Source organism: Amyelois transitella, chromosome 15, assembly GCF_032362555.1.
Source record: "Amyelois transitella isolate CPQ chromosome 15, ilAmyTran1.1, whole genome shotgun sequence".
Classification (NCBI taxonomy): domain Eukaryota; kingdom Metazoa; phylum Arthropoda; class Insecta; order Lepidoptera; family Pyralidae; genus Amyelois; species Amyelois transitella.
The window spans coordinates 2,519,907-2,542,933 of record NC_083518.1 but is presented as its reverse complement, the minus strand read 5'-3'; the positions used below and the strand labels follow the sequence as shown (position 1 = coordinate 2,542,933).

The 23,027-nt window shown below is 34.5% G+C and overlaps 2 protein-coding genes across 2 annotated transcripts; one reads left to right on the top strand and one right to left on the bottom strand.

Annotated features, from left to right (window-relative positions):
• Positions 1–685: 685 nt before the first annotated feature.
• On the bottom strand, positions 686–17,202 carry LOC106135720 (helix-loop-helix protein 1). The gene is made up of 4 exons (XM_013336087.2): positions 16,841–17,202; positions 6,033–6,143; positions 1,684–1,812; positions 686–1,037 (listed from the first exon to the last, which is right to left on the bottom strand). The coding sequence occupies exons 3-4, from the start codon at positions 1,803–1,805 to the stop codon at positions 740–742; spliced, it is 420 nt and encodes a 139-aa protein (XP_013191541.1). The 5' UTR covers positions 1,806–1,812; positions 6,033–6,143; positions 16,841–17,202; the 3' UTR covers positions 686–739.
• LOC106135719 (uncharacterized) lies at positions 9,783–22,949 on the top strand. The gene is made up of 4 exons (XM_060948134.1): positions 9,783–9,805; positions 13,719–13,932; positions 15,682–15,845; positions 22,760–22,949. Exons 2-4 carry the CDS (start codon positions 13,800–13,802, stop codon positions 22,811–22,813), a joined length of 351 nt encoding a protein of 116 aa, XP_060804117.1. The 5' UTR covers positions 9,783–9,805; positions 13,719–13,799; the 3' UTR covers positions 22,814–22,949.
• Positions 22,950–23,027: the final 78 nt, after the last annotated feature.

Below are 23,027 nucleotides of genomic sequence, written 5' to 3'. Positions count from 1 at the left end.
TTCTAATTACTATATGTAACGAACTCCTTTAGAGTGTTACGAACTCCTTTGTAAAGAAAATTTTGTAATTTAAAATAAGATAAATAAGAACAAAAATAAATGACAGTCGGTTTTGAGCGTGCATCATCTTTTCTTTGCCAGCGCAATTATTTTACGATTTTCAGCTTATTTCCTATACTATAAGTCACGATATTTCACTACATTAAGATGACTATAACTTATATCCTGATATGATAAAATTTTATTTAGTTATATATATGAATGACTAGAATATGGAGAATTAATTACATTTAAAAGTTAATACTATCTAATAATTTTGGCCGTTCATTAATTTCGAGACTGTTGGCCCTGTCCATTCCGTAAGGGATAAAGACGTAATTATATGGAATGATAATAACTAAATGATTAGACTAATGAGATCAATATTCCTATACTTATAAAAACACTTCAAGGCTTGATTCCTCATGAAGTTGATTTTAAATTTTGATAGCTACTCGTATGCCTCACAGTTTTCATCCGATAGATATACCTGTTCACATCATCATCATCATATAGGTAAATAACAAATCCAAGTGCCCTACAAATCATTAAAAATGATACCTGATATTTTATCCAGGTTATGTTGGTAATTAGAGCAAAAAATTCATTAATGTCTAATAAGGTGCCAAATACTGTCTTAAGTTGTCTTAACTTCACAACTTCCAACATTAGATATGAGAGAATTTCACTGAGCTATCAACTACGCATCTAAAACATGATTCAAATACGCTATGTAACATATAGCCAACCGTAAAATCTCAATCTTGGACAGCTTCTTGTCTGGTGGTAAGGTTGGTAGCAGTCTCCGGAGGGAAGCGAAAGCCGCGTTAAATGCCTCTACTCTTATTCTTTCTCTGGTTGCATGAGCTGTTCTGTATTTGAGGGTGGCTCTGCGTCTTCTTCTCCGTTCTTCTCTAGAAAGACCAGCGCACGGTGAGCCGCCCCCGCTGGATAGGTAAGCCTCTTCGGATAGGGCACATGACTCTAGATTTCTTTCCCTGGAAGATAAATAAATGTAAGACGTACATACATATAATAACGTCTATATACCTTGCTTCTAGTTCCCTCCGTCTTCCCTAGACGAAGCTAACAGCAGTGAAAAGACTAAAAGACTACATTCAGCTGCATGGCTTAATGATAAAATTGAGATTCAAATAGTAACAGGTTGTTAGCCCATCGCCTAAAAGAAGAATCCCAAGTTTATAAGCCTATCCCTTAGTTGCTTTTTACGACATCCATGGAAAAGAGATGGAGTGCTTCTTTTTTTCTATTGGGTGCATTGCAGGGTAGACCATTTGAACTTCGCAAGTCTGCCGGCTTTGACCTTTTGAACGACATTGTGGACGATGATAATTAATATAAGAATTTGTATTTAATACATTTCATGTATTCCAACTAATATTATAAATTCGAAATTTATTTGTTTTTTTTTTTCCTTCAAGCGTTATCTAACTACTGAACTTATTTTCTTAAAATTTGGCGTATATGTATATAATTAACGAGTCTGAAGAAGGACATAGGGTACTTTTCGTCTAGGTAAAAACTATATTTCCCGTGGGATTTGCGAAAAGCCTTTACTCTTTTAGGTTTAGGTGGCGCAAAAATCTTTTATTTAGATTTAATTCAGAAGCTTATATAAAATACCTCTTCCTGGGCGCCAGATTCTCCCTCCCAGTGATAGGCAGCAGAGCCTCCCGAGCTTCCCCCAGCATGCAGGGTAGGGAGGCATCCTCCATGCTGCCTGCCGACTCTAACCAGCTCTTCATCTTGATTCTATAAACAAAAAATCTTTTTCAAACATTTCTAATAAAATACCTACCCAAGTAACATTTATTTATTTTGTTATGTGTTAATATTTTGATCAAATAAAGCAAAAAGTAAACGTTACATCATACCAATAATTGTTGTTCCAAAGCGTTTATAAAAAACACATCTAAGGTACAAAACGCATTTTCTTTATACTTCCTACATATAGTTACATATATAGCCCTTCCGGGGTAGATAGAGCCAATAGTTTTGAAAAGACTGAAAGGCTACGTTCAGCTGTACGGCATTATGATGGAATTGAGATTCAAATAGTGACAGGTTGTTAGCCCATCGCCTAAAAAGAATTCTAAGCCTATCCCTTAGTCGCCTTTTAAGATATCCATGGGAAAGATATGGATTGGTTCTATTCTAAAGTGCCGGCAACCACACGGCACTTCACACTAGATGTTATTTCGGTACAAGAACATAAGAAATATCCACACTCCGAGACGTGTTTTTCATCGCCGTACAAATAAAATTTGCCGGCCGCAAACATGGGGTAACATCGATAAATAATACAGCACGCGTTCACACCTCACTCTAAGCGAGCTCTTCAGGGGATAATAAATCCCTATTTATTCTTTACCCTTCAACCCTTCATAATCGAATCATGCCTGAATCGATTCGCTCTGGCTATTCGATGTGGCGAAACTATTTGTCATTTTATTGCATAAAATTTGGCAATAATCAGTTGTGACAGGTGCTCGAGTCTTTTTAACCCTTTTGTAATAGAAGCACTACCTATTTTTCACGGCTTATGTGGCGATCACATGGTTCTAAAGACACAAGTCTGAAATTTCCTTTTAGCTAGCCCCAGCTCACTCTATTTGCCTTGTTCCTTATTAACCCGACAAGTAGATACATATATAAAATCACACCTCTTTATAGGCAGTGCCTAAATATTTCCATCCCTGCATAATTCTTTTCTTTCATCCACATTCATAAGTCTCTTATATCATAAGCTCGTCGGTTTCGGGTACTCTTGACCTGACTTTGTGCTAGGACGTCCTCGATTTGATCAATGCATGTGCATTTAGGCCTTCCTACACCACGATTCCCAAAATGCAATTATGTAGATTTATAAGTTCTACGAATACAATTCATACAATATGCTCGTACTAGGTAGGTACATACTGTACTTTTTATATTCATTTACGTTCATAAAGTGAAAATATTTGGTAAAGTATTACGAAAGGACAAGTCTCCTGGCAGAAAAATGTAAGTGTCCACACACCTACTCTCACAACCTTTTTAAATTATCCAATAAATATGGTTTTATTTTAATACGCTGTGGCTTAAGGCAGTGTCGATAACCAGTCCACCTATATATATTGATAACATAGAACGTGTCAGTCAGTGTCAAGGAAGCATACCTAATTTTGCTATACCTTCGTATATCGATTCTGGTGATTTAAGAATAAAAGATTTAGTTTTTTCAGTTGTCAGTACGAAAATTTTAGCAGAATTTGAAATGCTTTCTTTTGCAAATGCTAAGATTTGAATTTACCTAACATCAGAGAACGTATCAATTATAGGTTGCGCTGTCATCTCCTATAACCGGAAGGTTGGTGGAGCCATGGGTGGTAGAACAGTCTGAAACCCTTCTAGGTACTTCTTCCCCCTGGCGTCCCGGTTGCATACTTATCACTCTGTAGAGAAGCCCGTGGTATGCCTTTGACGATGGATTCTGGATCTGAGTCAGGTTTTTACATGAAGCGACTTCCGTCTGACCTCCGCAACATTTGCCGGGGAACCTAACCCGTATTGAAACGTTAATAGTTACACATCCAGTCGCCTGAATATGCAGGTTTCCTCGCGATGTTTTCCCTCATCTCTCTAAAACTAATAAACAATCATCGAAAATAGTCATTGGTCATGGCCGGGATGAGATTTGAAACCCTTTATGCGCATCACGCATTTTAACCGGGCACCGATTCGTTCTAGATAGTCTGAAACACGCTATGGTGAGAAAGGAACTGTATTTTTACCTGAATTCTCAAAGTCAGTATGTACTGATAATAAAAAGATTATACCTATATCCTTTTCTTAATCTTTAAGCAAAGTCACGGCACTAACGGTCAATGCATACATACATATAATCACGTCTATATCCCTTGTCAACAACATTATAATATAAATAATATACATTCGTCCACGATTTAGATTTCTGAGATCTATTTATATTTGTAAATTGACGTCCGCTGAAATTGCTGCAGTGTAATTTGTTTCGCCGCTTCTTCTACACAAGCGCTTTGGAAGCGGTAGTAGATAATATAATTATAATTACAGTTATGTGACGTCAATAAATGACACATTGTATCCAGTTTTTAGAATAAATCTATTCTATTCTCACATGGGTGATAATTTATCCCCTTATTAATTTATCTACATCGTTTTTATTTTATCCGCTTTATTTATAAGATAGTCCGATTGATTTCTCCATAGTTACATATAGGTAACGACATGCTATCAGGAATTTAGTTAATTACCTGTCGTTTCAAGTGATAAATGACAAATTAAGTATTTTAACGCGTTATCTACTGAACCAATCTTCATGACATTTTGCGTAAAAATACTTAATCTGGAGAATAAAACAAGTACGATACTTCTCATACATACATACATATGGTCACGTCTATATCCCTTGCGGGGTAGATAGAGCCAACAGGCTTGAAAAGACTGAATGGCCACGTTCAGCTATTTGTTTTAATGATGAATTGATTCAAATAGTGACAGGTTGCTAGCCCATCTAACTTAGAATCCCAAGTTTGTAAGCCTATCCCTTAGTCGCCTTTTACGACATCCATGGGAAAGAGATGGAGTGGTCCTTTTCTGTTTTGTATTGGTGCCGGGAACCACACGGCACTTCTCATCCCGATAAAAACTTTAGATCCCGTTGGATTTGAGAAAATCTTACTTATATATGTATATCTACTTTTGTAGGTGGCGTTAAATACCCGCGTGTAAAAAAAAAACTTACGCAAAATTTAGTCGTAGGTATTCCAAAATTAACAAAAATCACTAAGTCCACTCATGGTCCACTATACATTACATGAAACTGTTCACTTTAGTTCACACCGGACCGCACTGAGACGGGGGACGCAGCATCCCTATCTTTATATCCCGAGGGTGGAGGCCGGGCCACCCCGGGGGCGTTACTTTTTGGAGTTATTACACACACAGTACACACTGTATTGTTTTCGTAACACATGAAAATTATTTTATTTTCTAGTTAATTGTATAAATTTAAAATGGTTACACAAAAAATAATAGGACCACTCCGTCTTTTTCCCATGGATGTCGTAAAAGGCAACTAAGGGATAGGATTACAAACTTGGGATTCTTTTTTAGGCGATGGATTAGCATGTCACTATTTGGATCTCAATTCCATCATTAAGCCGAGCGGCTGAACGTGGCCTTTCAGTCTTTTCGGGACTATTGGCTCTGTCTACCCCGTAAGGGATATAGACGTGACTATATGTGTGTATATTATGTGCGTAATAGTTATAAAACGGATATTGAAATAAATGTTTGCTTTTACTTAAACTAACCATGGATCATAGTCAGAGATATAGAACTATAAATTGATATTCATAAAGGGACAGGTTGCTAGCCCATCGTTTAGCTAAAAAAGAGAATCCCAAGTTTTTTAGTTATTCCCTTGATTGGCTGTTACAATCTGAACGGAAAGAGAAGCAGCTGGCACATACTACGACTTTTTCGCCACCAGACGTGCCAGCCTGCTTGCACAAGGTGAATGTGTAATGTGCATAAAATGCCGGTAATAATAAAAATAATTTAAGAAAATAAATAACGAAATAAAAATCTTCGTCGAGAAAAGTTATTAAAAAATAAGTAACTCTAATAATTTTTCCTAAAAAAGAAAACCGCCTTCAATCGATATCCTACTTTTTTGAGGTCGGTTGAATTTCTCCTAAGTGTTACAAACAATTACCTGAAAACTGCATCAATATCGGTTCAGCAAAACGCGAGATATTCGCGGACAAACATAAGTACATACGCATACTTACATTCATACTTAAGCCCATAAGATTCATACGGGGCAAACTGAGAAATACCTTATTTTTTTCAGGCCGTTACCAAATTGACAATGATAGCGACTGGCCGAAAATCTTTTATATCTGCAACTTTAGGAAGAAAATACATACATGTGGTCCAACCTTTACCTCAGTCAGCCTCCGCCACCTGCGTCCCGCTCGTCCCGCCCACGTCCCGTCCCGCCAATCCCGGGTAACCCCGCCTATCGATCCCGGGTCCTACCGGGACGCAGGTGTGTCCTGTAATTGAAGAAATGCCCTGAAATTTTAGTTATACTTAACTTCGATGTGGGCCATTTGGAAATTCTATATTGATTAATCTGTCTGAATTTTTATTAATTTCAAAACAAAAGTATGCCTTTCACTTTCAGATAATATAGCTTGCATATGGTGAAAGAATTTTTAAAATCGTTTCAGTAGGTAGTTTTTGAGTTTATTCGTTACAAACATAATAAATTTAAATCTTTTATCTTTATTAAACTTAAGCATTAATTTATAAATATGAATTAATTAAAAGCAAGCAAGATACTACTTTATAGACAAAAAGACTTGCAATTTTCTTTACCCTTGTAGCACTTGCTACGAACGCCTAAATTGTAGCTTTAACACTTGCATTCGTAGGAATAGCTACGAACTCTACACAACACAACGTTGCGTTTTCGTAGCCTTATAACTGTAAGGTCGTAGGCAACTTCAGGTGAATTCTAATACAAAGATTATTGTCAGAATTTTTACTACGCTTTTTTATAATAATAATTTCATCCTTTTAGAATTTTGTATTCTCTCTTGTTACGTCGAAATTACTATTTGATAAGTTTAGTAAAAAACTCACAGTAAAACGTCGAAGATACCTATAAGGTGAGAGATAATTAAAAAAAAAAATGTCACAGTTGCCCCACGTTGGGCGCCAACGTTGAGGTAAAACTTTGCAGGTAAGATGAGAGATAATTTAAAAATTCATAGAGTAACAAGATAGAGTGACAATCTCTGGACTAGCTTAACAATTTTTAAGGGTATAGCTAAAGACACGATATCCAGCAAGTAGCTGCCTGAGGATAGCGAGCTACTTAACTTGGTGAGCGCTGAAGGACCAAAGGAGATGGGTGAAGGTCACGGAGCGCTTATAAAGGTTCCCCGGGCATTGAAGAGGGGCAGGGGTAACTGCAGCGGTACGTTATATTGCGTGAGCTTAGACTCCAAAAATCTCTTGGACCCTTAATATTTTAAGCAAAGAATAACTCGCCTACCCAGGCAGCCCTACGAGGCATTTCCTCGGTCACAAAGTAAGATAATTTATGCAAACGTTGATGTACCGGGCGGCGACTCCCACCGCGTAACTGCGGAGACATTAAGCCAGACATCAGTCTTCCAAGGTCAATCTGAAGACACGCAACAGTCGCTGAAAGGAATCATTCCGTTTTGTATTATATTTTTTGCGTTATTGACAATGATTGAGTTAAAACGTTGAGCGGATAAGGTTACAATAAACGTGCCCTTATCAAAATGTATAGAACTGCCCAGGTACAAATAATAACGGTATACCTAACTCCTTTATGAGTTTGTAATGGATGCTCTAATGCAATCGTAAGAAAATCTGTTTTATTATGCAAATAAATGTACCATATTGTTATGCAAATAACCATAATCTATAAGGATCAGAACCATAACCATAATCTGTAAAGTTGCGGAGGTCAGACAGGAGTCGTTTCGTGAAAAAAACTGAATTATCTACTTTCTTTAATGCTGACTTGGTAGCGAAGAAAAACAAACAAACAAAGTGTGTGCCATCTGCTTCTTTAAACATGCAGATTGAAAAAGTCAATCAGTGGAAAGGCTATTTAACTTAGGTTTCTATTTTAGGCAACGGGCAAGTAACTTGTCACTATTGCAAAATCAATACTATCATTAAGCCTTACAGCTGGATGTGGCCTTTTAGTTTGTGAGACTGTTGGCTCTGTCTACCCCGTAAGAGATAAAGACATTTTTATGTATGTAAACAGGATAGTACATAAATACATAAATCACGCCTCTTTCCCGGAGAGGTAGGCAGAGACGATATCTTTCCACTTGGCACAATCCCTGCACACTTCTTTCGCTTCATCCACATTAATAACTCTCTTGATGCAAGCTCGGCGGTTTCGGGTACTCTTGACCATATCTTTTGCTAGAACGTCTCCCATTTGATAAAGTAAGTATAGTGTTTAGTGGTGGCGGACTCCGGGCTCCTCTCTAAAGAGTGTGAGGACGTACCGGGACTTATAACAGAAGGATGTTACGTTATTAAAAGACTATGTTAGTAAGAGCCGTGTAGTTCTCGGTATCTTGAAATAGAACCTTCTAGCTCGTAAGTTAGGAAGTAAACCTGGTAAGTACTGGCTGTACACGCAAGGAAACTGTCGCAAATAATCACCATAATTTAGAATGTAACTATTTTGCATGCGCACGCAAGTCCATTGTCAAAAGGGCGTTCAACTTTCAGGACTTCTTTCATTGGGGAAATTCATCAAAATCCGGGACTCCGGGAAACAGTCCCGTTGCTATGACAATCAATTTGTTAGGCCAATAGTGTCCCGATTTTCCACTACGAAAGTTATTCTAGTCCGACCCAACACTCGAACAAAACCTACAAAACAATTGACATGTGTTTTTTTTCATAATATTGTTTTTATGCAATGACATTTCGCGCATTAGTGGGTGACGTACGAATTCTAGTTTTGTGATATTTATAAGTTATTTTTAAGTATTTTACCGTATTTTATTATACAAAATGGCTTATTGTTTCGACAGCGGGCAGGTATGTAAATACTTTATATTTGTAATCGCATCAACTTGCATTAGAAATGCATCAGATAAGCATGCTTCTGTTTTGCATGTTCTACTTGTTTTGAATTTTCATGTAATTTCAATTTTATCTAGTTAGTTTTTTTATTATAAACCGATATAAACATTATAGGACTACTCTATCTCTTTCTCATGGAAGTCGTAAAAGACTACTAAGGGATAAATTTGGGATTCTTCTTTTAGGTGATGGGCAAGCAACCTGTCGCTATTTGGATCACAATTTTAACGTTAAGCCATACAGCGGAACGTGGACTCTCAGTCTTTTTAAAACTGTTGGTTATGTTTACCCCATACGTGATTGTATGTATGTAGTTTTTTAATTAACTTTGTTCCGTATGTAATTACTTCTTCTCTCCCGTAGGATTTCTGGGGTAAAATAGTTGTTATTCTTTGAAGGTCTAGTCAACCTATGTATCAAATGTAAACAAAATCGGTCTACTGAAGTCTTGTGCGGGAGCTATGAATATCGGCTCCACCACCAAAATGATAAGTTTCTTACTATTCTTCCATTGGCTTTCTCTGCCCCATAAGGAACGTTCGTTAACTATGTATTAAGGATATTTTATGAGTTAATTCCTTGCATACAAAATATAACCCATTCACTTTGCAAAATGAATTAAAATAGAATTTTTTTTATTTATCAGAAACAACAACAGTCATTCTTAAAAAAATTACAATATGTATGTGTATAACGTTGTTTACCACATAAAAACAATATACGCCTTTTATGTAACACTTTATAAACTTATAGACTTACTCATTTCCATTTTTCATTTTAATATTAGTCCAATTTAAACGTCAGCATTCAGAGCGCTTTAGATTAGAATTTGACGTCAGAATCTCCACTCCATGCAAATATCGGCACCTGTTCGATAAAAAAGTGAACCTAGACTTACAATTACTCATTTCTTACTCATCAATTAATACCACACATTTTTTATCAACGCACCTGCAACGTCTATTATCGCCCCTTCAGTATCACAGGCGTTTTTTACTGATACAAATTGTGATGCCCTTAATCCACTATAGATTCATCCAATTACACTCCAAACATCTTTAATGTAATCAATTTTTGACTTAAAATGATACTTGTTTTTATAGTCGAAGGGTCGAATGTGGAACGCGGCTTTTTCAAGTTAGAGATGGGTCGTCGCCTCGTTGGAAGGGTGGCAGAATGTCAATTTTTCACAGCTATTGTGTTTCGGTTCTAATCCGTGTTTGACACTGTGTGTACGGGTCTTTAGTTAATAGCTCTCGTGTTTGCATGTAATTGTTTTTTACTATTGTTATGAAAATATTGCAGATTTGTACTGGTATCTGTTTGTTTTGTTTGGTAGTACAGTAGGGAGCTAAATGTATATGTTTTTTTTTATAATTTTTACTTACATACATATATTCACGTCTATATTCCATGCGGGGTAGACAGAGCCAACAGTTTTAAAAAGACTATTGACCACGTTCAGCTGTTTGGCTTAATGGTAGAATTCAGATTCAAATAGTGACAGGTTGCTAGTCCATCGTTTTAAAGAATTTCACGTTTATAATCCTATCCCTTAGTCGCCTTTTACGACATCCGTGGGAATGAGAGGGAGTGGACCTATCCTTTTTTTTATTGGTTGTATTTTTAGAATAGGTTTCACAATATCTTATTAAATGAGAATATATGATTATAGAAAGAAACAAAAATAATTACTTTTTCCTCTAATTAGGATTAAACATTTCAACGTATTTTCATAAAATATAAGAGTTTATAGTCTATTAAACTCTTTATTTCATCCTTTCACTGAAATACATATAAGTGTTTGCATACTTATTGTATTTCTTCTCTACAAGTTCTCACCTCGTAATTTGAAATTGCTGAACCGATTTTTATCAAACTTAGGAACAACGTTGTCAAAAAATTTTGTTTAACAAGACGCAGTCTTTTTTGTTTATGTTTCTACAAATCGCGTTTAACACTGTTCTTTTAAATAGGGGGTTAAAAATAAAGCCTTAAGCTGATATTCGTCTTAGTGAAACGTGAATGTGGAATGACGTTAATAGGAATCGCGTGCTGAACGATGATTGTCAGAACTGACGGTTAAATGGCGGGTCATTTACTGTTCCTATGTATAGAATGATTTGCAAACTTCCGTCATGTGAATTCCCTTATCATGTGGAAAAGATCACCATCTGAGTACCTTATTGCATGACCTGCATACAATACTAATTAGAGTATTTAATCAAGATCTAAGCTTCTGCACCCGACGACCTCTTAACTTTTCTTATCTTAGACTAGTGACACGCCCCGGCTTTGCACTGAATAGATAAATAAACCTTCCTCAGAACACCCTTTTACCAACATTTCAAACAGGAACAAAATCTGTCCAAAACTTTCCGAGATTGACTCATATAAATATACAGACAATGAAAATAGGGGAAGTTTATATTTATGCAATGGATAATAAATTTGGGAGTCTAGGATTTGATCTGGATAAGATAGAAGTCTGAATGCCGGGTTTTTATATGGGAATCTAGTCCAGCATATATTATGGTTACATACACAGTTGAAATGATAAATTGTGTAAAAAATAATAATATAGGCGACCTATTACTGTGTTAATATCTAACATTTGCCGAGAAAAAATATACAAGAAACAACATTCGTATGTAGTAGGATATTTATTTACAGCTATCAAGGTCCTGGCTATAAGTTTAATATTACAAATGCGGTTTTATGAAATCTAGATTTATCTATCCGTGACAGGCATTCGGTGAGGCAGTAACGTACACGCAAAGACAATGTCATCAAATATAATGGTCTGTAAAACAAGCTGTCAACTTGAAACATAGTGTACAGTCAAGTACAGATGTTTAGTTAAAATTGAGATTCAAATAGTGACAGGTTGCTAGCCCATCGCCTTAAAAAATCCTCTAGTTTATAAGCCCATCCCGAATTCGCCTTTTACGACATCCATGTGAAAGAGATAGAGATCTTTTTTTAACTGGTGCCGGTAACCACACGGCACAATACATGTACAAAATACAAGCGCCCAAAATAAGGTCTACATCAAAACAATGAGTTGCAGTTACACTTAATTTTCTACCACCTAAGGCTAAATTAATTTGTAGGTTAAAAATTATATCTTCCAAACATTAACTTTCTAGGTGACTGTACCATGATAATATCAAAGCCGAAGCCAAACTATTTATTACCAGACATCGATTTACTGTCATAATTCCCAACAAAGGATAAGTATGTCCCACTTGAATAGTTCATAGGCCCTGTACTTGTTGCCTATTTTTTTTTGCGATCTGAGACGCACGGTCACTTAACTCATATATATATGTCTTCAGTTACTATGTTTTTTTTTCTTTTTAGCCAAGACACATAAGTTGTTGTGATTATGCCCTGATATCGACCGCGTGCTTTCTAGCATAAAGGATTACTTATATCGCGTTATGAAATATGCCCTAATCTTTTCTCGAATTTGCCTGGTCCTTCAGATCCTCGATTATAAGTTTATTGGCTTAAAAATGGCGATCATCAAGTAAGGAATTTTCTGTTGTCTCCCAAGACGTGGTAGAAGTTTTAATTCTTCCTTGTAAAGCAATTCTATTTTTGCTTAACGAGCTATCGCTGTGACAAAAGAAATCGTAATACTGCAATGACGTAACTAAAATAAGGACAAAACAAGCTATATGGATTGCAATCGCCAAGGTCCCAAGTTCAAGGCTCCTTAGTAATAAGCTGAATGTGTCAAAGCTTTTGTAAGCTTGTTAATATAAATCCATTTGTGGGCTAATAATAACTTGGCTGATTGCGTAGGTACGATGAATTCTAGCTGAAATTCGTCGAACGAAACTTTCATTATACGAGCATCATCCACATATCGAAAACAATCTTTTTCCCCTTCTTAGGAGACAACGATTAGGTACCTTTCTTTTCTCTTATTGCACATTACTGTAGAGAAATCGAAGAATTTTGATTTCTTTCTCTCTTTAGATATTCCTTAAAAGTAGTCATGGTTGTACGTGAAGCACACAGATATGGTTAATAATAAATGGAATGATTGCTTTGAGATGCCGACAAACCTCCTTAGCGTAACATAAAACGCTAAGGTTATCTTTTAGAAAATATTAGAACTCAGAATATCTTCTGCCAATATAAAAAAAATTGCGAACACTCGGAAGTCCTTACAAGGAAAGTGGTGAATTCATAATTGTAACTATGTACGTACACAGTTGCAACTATGAAAGGGAACTGGGTGTGTAAATCTTTTGTCTTTACACTTAAAAGATAGAGGAGTATTTTCTAGAAAGACTTTCTGCATTACGTACCAATCGTTTCAAAAAGAGTTTAGCAAAGACAGCTCTTTCCAATCATATTTCTGTCTTAATAGAAAAACCCAGTTTGACAAGATAATTCTAAATTATTATGGTTATTAATAATTCCGAATTGAAGTCGTGATGTATGGGGCAAATAACAATTTGCAACCCTTTGTTGTTCGAGGGATGATCATTAAAACTTTACAGGGGTTGATTTTGACACCTGCTCTATGGCCACGCGACACTATTGTAGTTTTTCACTTGTTACACTTTTTAATTTATTCATTTTTGTTCCATTCTTCCTACTACTTCATTATTTCGTCTTCGATTACAATATTATGAATTTGTTATTTTGCTTAGAAAGTAATCATATCTATAATCTTATTTCTTTACTTTTATATCGATTTTCAAGGACTTTACTCCTAGGGGAATTTGCAAAACAACTTAAAGTATATAATTGGAGAATTCAATTTACTTATGTATTAGGTAACGTTTGCCCCGTAGTTTCTAGTTTAAAAGGGAAATTCACAAATCCAATTAATTAGTTATCCATCTTGTTACACTAAATATTTTCGGCTCTGCATTGTCTATCAGTCAAGTAAAAAGTTTTATATATAAATTAATATTCTTTTCACTAAGAAATTGAAGATCGTACGTCTTCTGCAGTTTAATCGGGAGTCGACACCGAAGCGCCTGGGCAATTGGGAGGTGCCCCGGTTCGCACCGAACCGGGCGCGCCCCGTGGAAATGAGGCCCGACCCGAAACCGATCTGCGACGAGAACGGACACTTTCTACCAGGAGCCCCCAGGGGCACATCGAAATGCTTCGGCCACTTTACGGGAACGTGGGAGCTGCCTAGGAAGATCACAAGGAAAGTTGGTACGTGTCTTGCATAAGTTCGACTAACTGAGGAAAGTTTGGAATGACAATAGAGAATGTAAATTGAGGGTATTTGAGACTGCCAATAAGTCAGTTAATGTTAGGTTTGGTTTCTGACACATTTAGAACGGAAGTATTTTCGATCTCTCTCTGGTGTTATATTCGACTATATAAAGCAAAATTTATTTTCAACTTCCTTTTCCTAAAAATTTTCCTTTGTTCTACCTGCCCAACCAATAGTTTACGGACGGACGTATCGCTTCCGAGTGAAATAAATATAATAATAAATATTTTAAATTTCAGTATTTTATTTTGACCTTATACCTCCTGTGTCTGAATTTAGTCAAATACAAAACGCGCTTAGCAAAGTTTTCAAACCAATTCATGCAAACAGATTTTTTTTGTTGTAAGTAATATTTTTGTTTTGTATTTATGGATCAGATTTATCTTGGAACGACACGTTTTTGCGATAACTTACACCCTTTATCAAGAAAACATTATGGAAATGTTGCAAATTGATTCTCAATCAATCAAGTGATTGCATACGTACCCATGTACTCGGCTATCTCTAATCTCATTTTCAATCATTAAAAATAACTATAAATAAATTACTTAATCCTAATTACATACAGTGGTGGTCAGATGTTTAAAATATTTCAAAATAAACTTGGCATTTCGTTTCGTTTTAACATGTAAATGTAAGTTTAACTAATGTTTATTCTAACTCTATGAATATTTATTCTGTAACAATAGAGCAATAAAATTAACTTCGGATTAGGTACTTTATATAGACGACATTGTCCTAAAACCTTTTTATAAAATATGGGTCAATGGAAAGTAGCTCTTAAATAATTCAAAATAAATTTTAACTTTAGTTTTTCGTGCATGTTCATTTATTTCTAATATTATTTCATGTCAAACAACCTTTTAGGCCCATCACCGTCAGCAAATCGATGGTGTTACGCACTTATTCCGACTTCCGCAGTTGCCCTTGGTATTCTCATAAAACCATCATTTATTTGTCAACATGCAAGCAAATACTTCCTGCTCAGTTTTTGTCACGTCACGGTATGTGACATCTGTTCTAAGATTTATATTCTTTGTTACATTTGATAATAGGTAGGTACATAGTTTATGATAAAACGTGGGAATTTCCAGAAAAAAAGACAAAGCTATGTTCCTTAAGGTTTCTAGAAAATCAATTAATAGTAGTTATTAATTTGTTATTTACAAAGAAACATATTTTTTCTCTTTACAATATTAGTAAAGATAGAAAAGACTAGCTAGTCTGTCGGTCCTACTATTTTTAAGGAACCTTTATGTCAGTCAGAACTCACCTTTCTACAACCAGCCGTAAATATGTGAGTACCTACCTACTAAAAATAGGTTGTTCGATCAGCTTAAGTAGCAAGAAAGGTTGTTTACAAAGCGAATATCTTAAGTAATTAAATAACAAAATTTATCTTGAGATTAAAGTGCATGCGCACTTATTGGCTTTAGTACGCAATTCGGAAAATAACTAAAATAGCTTACATAAGGCAATTATTAAGTTATTAAGTAAAGATTTCTACGACAAACGCGCGCTAAAAGCGTTTTGGAAAAAATAGGTAAGTACTAGGCAAGAAAGAAGATAAAATTAGTTTTCTGTGTAATTTCATTTTGAAACACACTGGTCATCGGGGTATAGGATTGTAGTGTAGGTGTTATCAGTGCGGTTCATCTTTTCTATAAATAAAATTCTATTTCCAGCTGAAGAATTAGCAAAAGAGCCACCAGGAGGGAGGTTTCCTGATTGGGTGAACTTGCGTGTGCAAAGGCCGAAGGCGGCGGCGGCGGCGCGCATGCGTGGAAAACGCGGGAAAGGAGAAGTGAAGGCGAAGGAACCTTCCCAGCAGGACCTACAGTCTTTCATTGTAAGTAGTCTATGGTGCTCGCGAGTTTGACAGCGATTTGCGCGGGAAAACTTTGTCTGTGGTACGTAGTTATTTGATGAATGGGTAGAGTTGGTATGGTAAGCCGATTTAGATGCGAACTATTGCTAGTAGGCGCACTATGTTCTAATCCAATCTAAAGTTTATTTAAATAATTATTAAGTAAAATTATCTGTTACAAACAAGATTGTAGTAGGTTACTATGACTCATAAAAAAGGGGTTCAGTTTTTTGTGAGGTTAAAAAAGTGAATTAAAACATTTTAACAATAAAAGTAGAAAGTAGGTAGCTGGCTACTCTAGCTAGCTGATACTCGTGATTCAGTTTATAAACCCAAGCGCAATCATGTATAATTTATTGAGCCGAAAGAATGAAAAACAGAATTTCTTAAAATAAGTCCAATCGCCTGCTCTAAATCGGCTTTTCATTGTACGCATTCAGTTAACTTGATTTGCCTTGAAAGTTCAAAGTAGGTTAGTGACATGGGCATGATGAGAGTCGATGCTCATAAGGTGCGTTCACGTGGTTACTTGACCTCTTTTAAACAAAGAAATAAATTTCGGGACCCAGGGTCCGCCTTCCGACTTCCTTCCGTGATACTGCAGACATTCAGCGCAGCATGTTCATTTCCGTGACACGCAGGATTTGCTTATGCCGCTCTAGCACAGGCCACGTCTCGCTGCCATATATTATGCTATCAAATTAGTCATACATGTCAAAATGTATGTGGGATTGTTACAGCCAGATTTTAAAAAGATCTTTTCAGTAATTTACGGGTAAGCATTAGTGGTAGTTTACGACATTCAATAAAAGGTCTAGTCTATCTTTGTGCCAAATTTCATCAAATATCGGTCCGATAAGTTCTTGCTTCTGGTGTTAGCCCTGGTTACATCCTAAACTCTCTGGAAGCGAGTTCAGGGCGCTTTTTGACCATGATCCTAGATTAGGTAAGTCATGTTTTTACGCAAAGCGACTTACGTATGAGCTGCGCAATCTTTGCAAGAGAACCAAATCCAATTCGGATGATAAAAGCTGCATTAGATGAATGTGCGTCTCCTTTCACTACTTGATATCAACTAGAAATTAGAATCTCTGTTTTCGCAACCGGGTACTCAAATATGTAGGATGATGATAAATTATATAGAAGTACAGATAGGTATCCATGTGAACGCAGCTTGAGTTCCTCATTCAGATATTCGTACCGTCCCATTGCGTGATAGTAGTTGGGTTCCGGTCGAGTTCATACGTTTTTATTAGTTCCTTGAGTTTTTCAGCAAATTTTCATCCATTTTACTCTTTTTTTTATACTATGAATTACCAAAGCTTCTCATATAACCCGGTTGCCAGAAATCGTCCATTCAGTCTTTTCAATACTGTTGGCTCTGTCTACCCCGCAAGGGATATAGACGTGACCATATGTAGGGTACTTCCGGTGGTCACGCGAGTAAGACCTGTTATTGTTTGCTCCTGATAAAAGTGAAGATTTAGTGCACTATTTACAAGTTTTAAGTGAAAACAGGCTGAGAATTATAACCTCAACCTTCTGCGGCAAAGGTATGACACTGAATCTAACGTAATAACATAACTATTTTACCACAAAACGATATCTTAATTTTGCCAAAATCCAACAACTGAAACATTTTGAATTTAACTTGTATGTTTTTACGAAATTCAGCCAATAAGAGCAAATTTAACATTTAAACCACATCCCACAAAACTTTCGTCACAGCCGGCAGGCATAAATATATACGTCAATTGAATGACATGACGTTGACATTGACACAATAACAAATAATATTTACTTTTTTAAATTTGAGTTCCTGCATATTTGCCAGTCAAAACGTTCCGTTCCAATAGAAGAATATCTTTAGAAACATAAATGGACTCAGAAAATATTACTTTTAGGCGACCAGAAATATCAAATTCACTAAATGATTCTGATAACTCTTCTTTGTTAGATTCGACGATAATGAGCCTACCTAATACATCTATTAACAACAGTGTTACACAGATTGAAATTCAGGAACGGATTGAAAATCTTGAATCGAAATTACTTTCAGCGAACAATGAAATAGATAATTTGAACGAGGAAAATATAAAATTAAAAAATGAAGTACATAGATGCCAAAAAGTAATAGAAACATATAAAAAAATTTGTACAGAAAAAGTTTTATCTCCTGCTTCTGTAAAAAAGAAAAGTAAAAAAAGGTTTCAAGAATCGACACTTTCCCAAAGGCTTTATCAAGAAAGTCCTACAAAATTAAATTTGGCAAATAGACAAGATCATGATTTTATTGATAAAGATGACGAAAATAAAAAGATAGATAACAAAATTAAAAAAATTAGTGATAAAGATAACGAAAATAAGAAGACAGGTATTCAATTAATTAATGATAAAGATGACCATAAATCTTCTAAATCGATTTCAAATTTAGCAGAAGATAAAATAGAAAAAGAAGACAATAACAGAAGTAAACAAAAACTTCAGAAACCAGACGTAAGTGATACAAAGAGTGTAACAAAAATATGCTTAATAAGTACTAATAAAAATAACAAGATGCTGTCCATTGCCGAAAGTACTTTTGGAAATTACAGGATATGTCATTATTTAAAGCCGAATTGTGGAATCAAGAATATGATTGAAGACTTAAATAATAAATTAAAAGAATACACTAACAAAGACTGCTGCGTCATCTTTATTGGAGATGAAGACTTCAAGAAAACTAATAATTATTTTGATATAGTGTTAAACTTAAGAGAAGAATTACAATTAATAACACATACTAATATTGTACTATGTTTGCCGACATTTGTATGTAACAATAACTCCACGATTTTCAATTGGCGACTTGAATGTTTCAACAATCTGTTATACCTAGATATTCATACGCATAATTACGCATATTTGCTTGATTCAAATTTGAATCTTTCCTATGATTATGACATGTTTTCCATACGATCTGGTACTATTAATAATAATGGTATTAAGCAAATATTTAGGGACTTACAGGAATTAATTTTGAATATAATTGATAATGAAAATTTAAACAGTGACGAATATGATATTATGGATAAAGTAAGCCCTGCTTCAAGTTCTGATTTTTTTCCTAAATAAATACAATAATTTAAACTTGACTATTTTACATCAAAATATTGCGGGTTTGATAAATAAGTCAGATCTTTTGTCAGTACATCTGGAAGAGTTAGCCGATAAAAAAATTTATGTAGATGTTATTTGTATATCTGAACATTTCATAAAATCTGGTGATGAAGAAGAATTGAACATTCCAAATTATCGTTCTGCGGCCATCTATTCCAGAAAAAATATTAAACGTGGAGGAACATGCATTTTAGTAAAAAATGATGTAAGTTTCAATGAGTTGAATTATGTTGCGGAACTATCTGTGCCTGATATAGTAGAGTGCTGTGCGGTTGAATTAATTCAATGTAATTTATTTGTATTATGTGTATACAGACCTTCAACTTCAAAGGATTTTGAGACTTTTTATTATAGGTTAGATTTAATTTTTAAAAGATTATTTAAAAAATGTAATAAAAGAATTGTTATGTGTGGAGACTTCAATATTGACGTATTAAAAAAAACGAATTTAGCCCAGGAATTTGAATATTTTCTAATGGGTTATAATCTCAAATTACAAATAAGACAAGTAACTAGACCGAGTTCTCAAACATGCTTAGATAATTTTGCCCACAACTTACAACTCAAATGTAAAAATCAGGTAATAGAATTCGCGTTGTCGGACCATTCAGCTCAAATCATAGTGATACCGATGGATAAAATCAACAAATTAAGTCAATGGCGTGCTAAAAAAAGAGATTTGTCGATTGAATATTTAAAACTTTTTGAAAACCACATAAAAAACTTTCCCTTTTCTGGTATCTATAATACAGATGATCCCAATACTGCTTTCAATCATTTCTTTGATAATTTTCAAATGATTTACAATCTCTGTTTTCCGCTTAAAATAAAAATATTTAAAAGTAAGAAGAAATTGAGATGGATTTCAAAAGGAATAAAAATTTGCAGTCGAAGAAAAAGAAGTTTATTATGGAAACATAGAACAGCGCCATCTAGGCAGACCAAAATTAATTTAAAAAATTACTTTAAAACCATAATCAATTTAACACAGAAGGCTCAAAATACATTTTACATCAACAACGCACAAAATAAATCTAAAGCAACTTGGCAAATAATAAATGATAAATATAAAAAAAAAGACTACATATCAGAAGTTCAACACGATGATAACTCAATATCAGATCCTAAATCAATAGCAGAGGCTTTTAATGCGTACTTTATTGAAAAAATTGAAAACTCTTCGAATAAATTATATGATAAAGTTGATCTAATATTTCAGCCACAATCTATGTTTTTAATGCCAATTATGACTGAGGAAGTAATAAAAATTGTAAGAACACTAAAAAACACCAATAGTACAGGTTACGATGATATCTCCACAAAAGTGGTTAAGTCTGTTTGTGAAGATATTGCCCCACATATATGTTTTCTCATCAATATGTGCATTTCTGCTGGTATTTATCCTGATAAACTTAAACCAACTATTATAAAACCACTACATAAAAAAGGGGATAAAAAAATTATGTCTAATTTTAGGCCAGTGGCACTTGGAACAATTTTTACAAAGATTTTTGAAAAATATTTATATGACTCCATTTACAATTACTTGACTAAATATAAAATTTTATGTGACGAACAAAAGGGATTTAGAAAGAATAAGACAATTAGTATGGCGATATATGATATGCTGGACATTGTAATGAAAAATGTGGATAAGAGGAACCCTGTATGCGTAGTGTATACCGATATGACACAAGCATTTGACTTTGTTAATCGCAATAGACTATTGAACAAATTAAATACGTACGGCATCAGAGGAAATGTATTAAATTTAATAAAATCTTACTTAGATAACAGAAGCCAATGCGTGGAAATAACCAGTATTTGTCCCAAAAAAAAGCAAGAAATCAATCATCTGTCAGGATATAGAATAAACAAGTTCGGCGTTCCTCAAGGAAGCGTCCTTGGGCCGCTTCTGTTTCTCATTTATATTAATGATTTACCTCAAAAAGTACAGCAAAAAATGGTACTATTTGCAGACGATAGCACTGCAATTATTAAATGTGACGACCCGAAGGAGTACGAATATGACATAAATAATACAATAAATGATATAATTCAATGGTTAGAAACTAATAATTTAAAAATTAATTTAATGAAAACTAAAGTTATGCAATTTTATAATAGAAAAATACCACCTAATCTTAACATACAATATAATAGTCAAAATATTGACGAAGTTCAAACGACAAAGTTCCTTGGCCTTACTGTTGACAGTCAATTATCATGGTCTTCTCATATCGAAGAAGTATGTAAAAAACTAAACAAATCGGCTTATGCGTTATTTAGGATATCTAAAAAAGTTAAATTAGAAGCTGCATTGGTGGCTTATCATGGTTTAGTCACCCCTCATTTAAACTATGGTGTAATATTTTGGGGTAATGCGGTAGAAGTTAACAAAGTCTTCAAGGCCCAAAAAAGATGTATCAGATCGATGTGTGGACTGAAATCTAGAGACAGCTGTGTGCCTATGTTTAAAGCACATAAAATGTTAACATTACCCAGTATTTATATATTAGAAGTTTGTCTTTTTGTAAAATCTAATCCCCACTTGTTTACAAAAATAGCGGACATAAGAATGAGGCCAGATCGTGTGAGACCTCAATACCAGCAAAAGTTGGTTATTGGAGGACATCAAAAATCTTTGATCAGTAATAATGTCATCGGGATGGCTCCTAAGATTTTTAATAAATTGCCAGATAGTTATAAGACCGAAGATTTAGTGACATTTAAAAAGACAATTAAACAGCTTTTAATAGAAAGATGTTATTACAGTGTTAAAGATTTTCTACAAGACAATTTGACATAATAATTCGATTTAATTTATATAATTCTTATTTTTGATGCGTGTACTGACATTTTCAATTTAATTTAAATTTTTATGTTGACTTTATTTTATATAAATGTATGTAATTAATTATTGTACGTCTGTAAAGACAGGACTCAGTGGTACTCTATATAATTATATTATCTTTTTACCTGTGCTCCACAATAAATAGATTTGATTTGATTTGATTTGATTTGATATGTATGTATGCATGTACCTAGTTTTTCTTTTTGTTCATAACGGCCTCTGTGGCGCAGCGGTAAATACGCTTGTCTGTGACACCGGAGGTCCCGGGTTCGAATCCCGGTCAGGGCATGATGAGGAAAGAACTTTCTATGATTGGCCTGGGTTTGGATGTTTATCTATAGAAGTATTTATTATAAAATATAGTATCGTTGGGTTAGTATCTCGTAACACAAGCTTCGAACTTACTTTGAGGCTAACTCAATCTGTGTAATTTGTCCCATATATATTTATTTATTGAATATTTTGTTTTATGTTTAAGGAAATAAACAATTTTAACAGTATGTACGGGCAATAATGATCAAAGAAATTTGATTATTATTGCCTGTATAACATTATTATACAGTCGGCTTTTAGTATGTAACCATCATTTTATTCCAAAAAAAAAATTACTTGAGGTTTTGCAATGCAAATGTTTGCAGCTATTCATAGAATAAATTTGTATCGAGCACGGAAAATTAGAATATTCCTAGCATGAGATATTTGATAATACTCTTAATTTCGCTCATTTTCTGCTACTATAGTTTTAGTTATACTTTAATTGTTTCAATAAGTACCTACATACCAACATTAACTTTGTTATATTAGAAACATAATACCCAAGCCATATAATGATTAAACTCACAGCACGCAAATTAATTTTTATTTTTTTGTTGATTTATTTCAGCCGCACCTTTGCCCAATTCACCAACAAAAACACCGAAAAAAGGGAAGTAATTGAAGCCAAGACATTTTTTAAACAATGCACTGCATCTTAGATAGGCACGCATTAATAATATTAGATCTTACTAAAGGTTATTTATTTTCGAAAAGTTTACCGAATTCGTAACGAATTGTACCCTTTTGTTAAATTTTTTCATGCCTGCTGATAATTAAGGAACAAGACGTCAAACAAAAAGAAACAAATAACGATATTAAAGAATTAGAACAAGAGA

Coding starts and splice junctions, on each gene's coding strand:
- LOC106135720 (XM_013336087.2), bottom strand. CDS start 1,805: ATGAAGAGCTGGTTAGAGTCGGCAGGCAGCATGGAGGATGCCTCCCTA. Junction 1,038..1,683: donor AATCTGGCGCCCAGGAAGAG/GTATTTTATATA, acceptor TTTATCTTCCAG/GGAAAGAAATCTAGAGTCAT.
- LOC106135719 (XM_060948134.1), top strand. CDS start 13,800: ATGAGGCCCGACCCGAAACCGATCTGCGACGAGAACGGACACTTTCTA. Junction 13,933..15,681: donor GAAGATCACAAGGAAAGTTG/GTACGTGTCTTG, acceptor TTCTATTTCCAG/CTGAAGAATTAGCAAAAGAG. Junction 15,846..22,759: donor AGGACCTACAGTCTTTCATT/GTAAGTAGTCTA, acceptor GATTTATTTCAG/CCGCACCTTTGCCCAATTCA.